General features: G+C 33.5%; 1 protein-coding gene across 1 annotated transcript; it reads left to right on the top strand.

Moving 5' to 3' along the window:
- Positions 1-314: 314 nt before the first annotated feature.
- Positions 315-4009, top strand: LOC112905010 (clusterin-associated protein 1-like). The gene is made up of 5 exons (XM_025976503.1): positions 315-404; positions 534-730; positions 2134-2319; positions 2710-2805; positions 3761-4009. The coding sequence occupies exons 1-5, from the start codon at positions 383-385 to the stop codon at positions 4007-4009; spliced, it is 750 nt and encodes a 249-aa protein (XP_025832288.1). The 5' UTR covers positions 315-382.

The following is a 4009-nucleotide window of genomic DNA, read 5'->3' as shown; positions in this document are numbered from 1 at the left end:
GGTAATGGAACTCATGATCTTCTTTTCAAATAAAGATGAAGATTAAGTTCTGAAACAAAAATTGGATGTTGACTTTTTAATTGTTTCCATTACAATGTTCCATTCTTTTGATATTGTGTCGGGTCCAAATACCTTAAAAACTAAGCTGGAAGGTATCCTTATGGGTCCTGTATTAAAATTATACTTCCAATAACGCCGCGTGCAATGAAAGTTGCATACGCAGAGGTCCACTTGGATGAACTTTATTCCACCCATTTTACCTTATCATTAAGAAGGGGTTGCTAAGCTATAAGAATGACAACAAATGATGACAATATTAACTAATTTATTAATTCAACTGAGTTCGACAAATAATACACACAAATAGTCATTGAAATAAATAATGTCTTATCGAGATATTAGAAGTAAGTTCACTTTTTTGTAGTTATAGTTTATTGTTGGGGTATCTAACGGATTTCATTTAAAAATGTGTGCGAATGAAGATACTGGTAGATGCAGTAGCAATCAAAACACGTAACGTACTATAATTTTAGACTTTTACGAGATGCTAAGGGCTTTGGGGTATCCCAACGTTTTATCAATGGAGAGTTTTCGTCATCCCAATTTTCCGCAAGTTGCTGACCTTGCTGTTTGGTTGGCTAAAAGATTCGATCCGGAAATTGAATTGCCTTTTGATATTGAAAACGAAGAAGGAAGGGTAACACTAATAAAAAATGTGGCAAACTTTATGGTAAGAGATGAGTACCTACTGAGGCTTAACTCATTCAAACTTTTAAAATCATTGTCGGAGACATTAGACTGAATGAAAGTCAAATGTTGGAGAAATACTGCTCTGCCAGTGCCAGCTTAAGATTATTTGGACACAACATGAGCGAAAAACTGTTTAAAAAATGAAAATTGTATGTAAATGCTCAATAAATGCTTTCGGAACAGGGCAGTAGTGAATGAAATGCTTTTGAAATAAATAAACGACTTCGCGATTTATACAAAACGTTGATAGATATCATAACTATAATATTTTTCAAAAAACGGTTAGGAAGTTTAATTTATTATTAGGCCACTTAATGATTAGTTTTTAATGAGCCTTGAAACAATATAGGACCAAAGCAGTGGATTAGTGTTTGAACCTCTTTTACTTGAAAAATAATAATTGCATTTAATTCTTACCTGACCTGTTTGCAAAGCATTTAATAAACATTTAATTACTATGTGACCTAGTTTCATTCTATAAACACTTTTAAGCTCATGTTCTGTTCACTTAATCATAAGCTAGCAGAACAGTAGCTTTTGAGAAAAACTCCTAAAACGTTTAATTTTTCATTAGAGCACTTAATTAGTATTTAATGAGCCTTTAATGAGTACATGACCAAAGTTTTGGTTTTTCGTGTTTGAGCCTGTTTTTACTCCCATTTTGCCAACGTGTTGTCCAAGTCGCGAACTCGTTTATTAACTGTAAAATTAATAAGAGCATTTAATTTGTAACTAAACGCCTTGAAAGGATCTAATATGCATTTAATCCACTGTCTGACCAAGAAGTCTAATTCGATTCAATAAACAATTTTTCGTTCATGTTCTGTTCACTTAATCGTAAGCTAACAGAACCGTGGCTTTTCAAAAAATGCCCAAAGCATTTAATTTATCATAAGGGCATTTAATTAGTCTTTAATGAGCATTTAATGACTATATTACCAATGCAGTGGTTTTTCGTGTTTAAGTCTATTCTTGTTCCCATTTTTGCTAACGTGTTGTCCAAGTCGCGAACTTGTTTATTAACTGTAAAATTAATAGTACCATTTAATTTGCAGCTGATTTTAAAAGCATTTAATGAGGATTTAATTACTGTATGACCAAGAAGGATAGTTTCATTGTATAATTACTTTTTCGCTGATGTTCTATTCAATTAACTTTAAGCTAATAGAACAGTAATTTAAAAAAAATGCCCGAAGCATTTAATTTCTCATTAGAACACTTAATTAGCATTCGATTAGCATTTAAAGGGTCCTTGTGTCTTTTTTCTATTCTACTGACTTTGTTTTTCGACTCTTCCTACTTAATTACTCGTTTTTCCGTCAAGTTAGTAATCGATTCCACTTATTTCATTCTGTACATAACAAACGATGCATTGTTGTGAAGGTTACAAAGGCGAACATTAAGTTAAACACGAAGAGACTTTACCAAGCTGATGGCTATGCCGTCAAAGAATTATTGAAGGTGGCGAGCCTTTTGTACGAGGCATTACAAGTAACCACTTTAGACGGGAAGGATGGCGGCACAGAACGAAGTTCGATATCGTTCAAGGACTTTGACATTTCCGACAGAGTATGTTCAGTTTCTTTATTGATATTGAATATCCTTCATTTTTTACCCCTAAAATGATATATTACCTAAACTTGTTTAGAGGCTGGGTACGCCTCACGGTAGGAAAAACAAAATAAAAATTTTCAGTATTCACTTTGACACAAGCAAAGGTTTATTTTTTGGAGATATAAGTACATGTTAAACTGCATATTTCCGTTATATGCTAATATGATGTTTCGAAAATTTTATGATTGCATATCAAGTCTTGTCTGGTTCATGAGATACCTCTAGAAAGACTGACTTTTTACTTAAAAATTGAAAAACTATTTTCTTAAATGTATTAAAAAAGATCCCCTTATGAACAATGTATGACTTAGGCTGTTTAGTGTTTTACATGAGATTCCATTTTAGGCTCATGAAGTGAAACAAGCGAGACAACTAGCAAGTGAAATAACTGCTAGTGCTGCAAATCTTTTCGATCTTCTTGGAAAGGAAAGTGATTTAAGGGTGAGGATATGATTTATTTCAACTAGTACGGGTACTAACAGATCTTTAAATAAAAACATAATTTCACTATAAATACAAAGAATAAAAACGGTTTGATAACAGGGATAAATAGTTAATGTTCTATATTAGAATACAATCCCTTATTAAATCCCAATCGCTGATCCACTTTTCTCAGAAAAATATGTATTCATGACGATTCCTTAATGATACGAAATGTCTATTGTTACTTCTGGATATTTTTGATTATAAATTTCATAAACTCCTTAAAATCTTTCATTCGTAAATTAACTTCTAAGAGCTCTATCCCTACATATTACTCCCTAATCCATGATTCAGTCATATTCGGGAACTTCAACTTCAGCACTACAAGGTCTTCAGTCCATTGTCTCGTTGAACCGCCTCTAGGTTGAATACGTTTCCACTCCTTCCAATCCTGAGTCAATTTTCGCATATCCCGAATACCAGAAATTCCTCATCTCTTATTTTGCGAACAGTGATCTATTCTAAATCATCATTCAATATGTTTTTAATTACCCCTTCATGCCTCAATTCAAAAATTTCAAAAACTTTCTTTCTGTTTTCGCATCCGTCTGGAGCCATGCTCAAAGCATACACTTTCACTAGTCTTTTGAAAACGGTCTGGTCCTGCGTTATTCTTTGTCCTACATTTCTGCCCTTTTTACATCCTAAATTACAAATTGATATTGTCATCCAATTTGTAAGTTCAGATTACTTTATTTCGCTATATTTTATGAATCTACTTTAGAAGGGAAATTTAGAATGTTATTTCCTTTGTGTATTTTCCGAAAACAGAAGTGAAATTGACACCGACCGCCCTATTAACGGGCTTTTGCTTCTGGATAGGGTGACAACGCGATACTCGCAACGACAGAAAACGGTTTCCATAATCGCAAGTCTTTATAACTGACAAATTGAAAGATTCGAGTGTTTACAGATAGCACGTCAAATTAGTATGAATCGCCAGTACGAACCTAGCGAGGTGGAAAACAGCATAACAAAAGCAATCGAAGCCGTTTCAGCAGAAATCGACGAAACCCAACGGCAAATTAATAACATCTCCACAACCGAAGCCAACCTAGATTCGAAAATCGAACGCAGAAAAGTAGAAATTGATCGTTACGAAAAGCGATTACAAACTCTCAACAAAGTTAGGTCAGTCAGAAGTATTTGTCTTTTTTATTAA

Source organism: Agrilus planipennis, unplaced genomic scaffold (genome assembly GCF_000699045.2).
Source record: "Agrilus planipennis isolate EAB-ADULT unplaced genomic scaffold, Apla_2.0 scaffold21, whole genome shotgun sequence".
NCBI classification, from domain to species: Eukaryota; Metazoa; Arthropoda; class Insecta; order Coleoptera; family Buprestidae; genus Agrilus; species Agrilus planipennis.
This window is presented reverse-complemented; position numbering and strand designations above follow the sequence as displayed.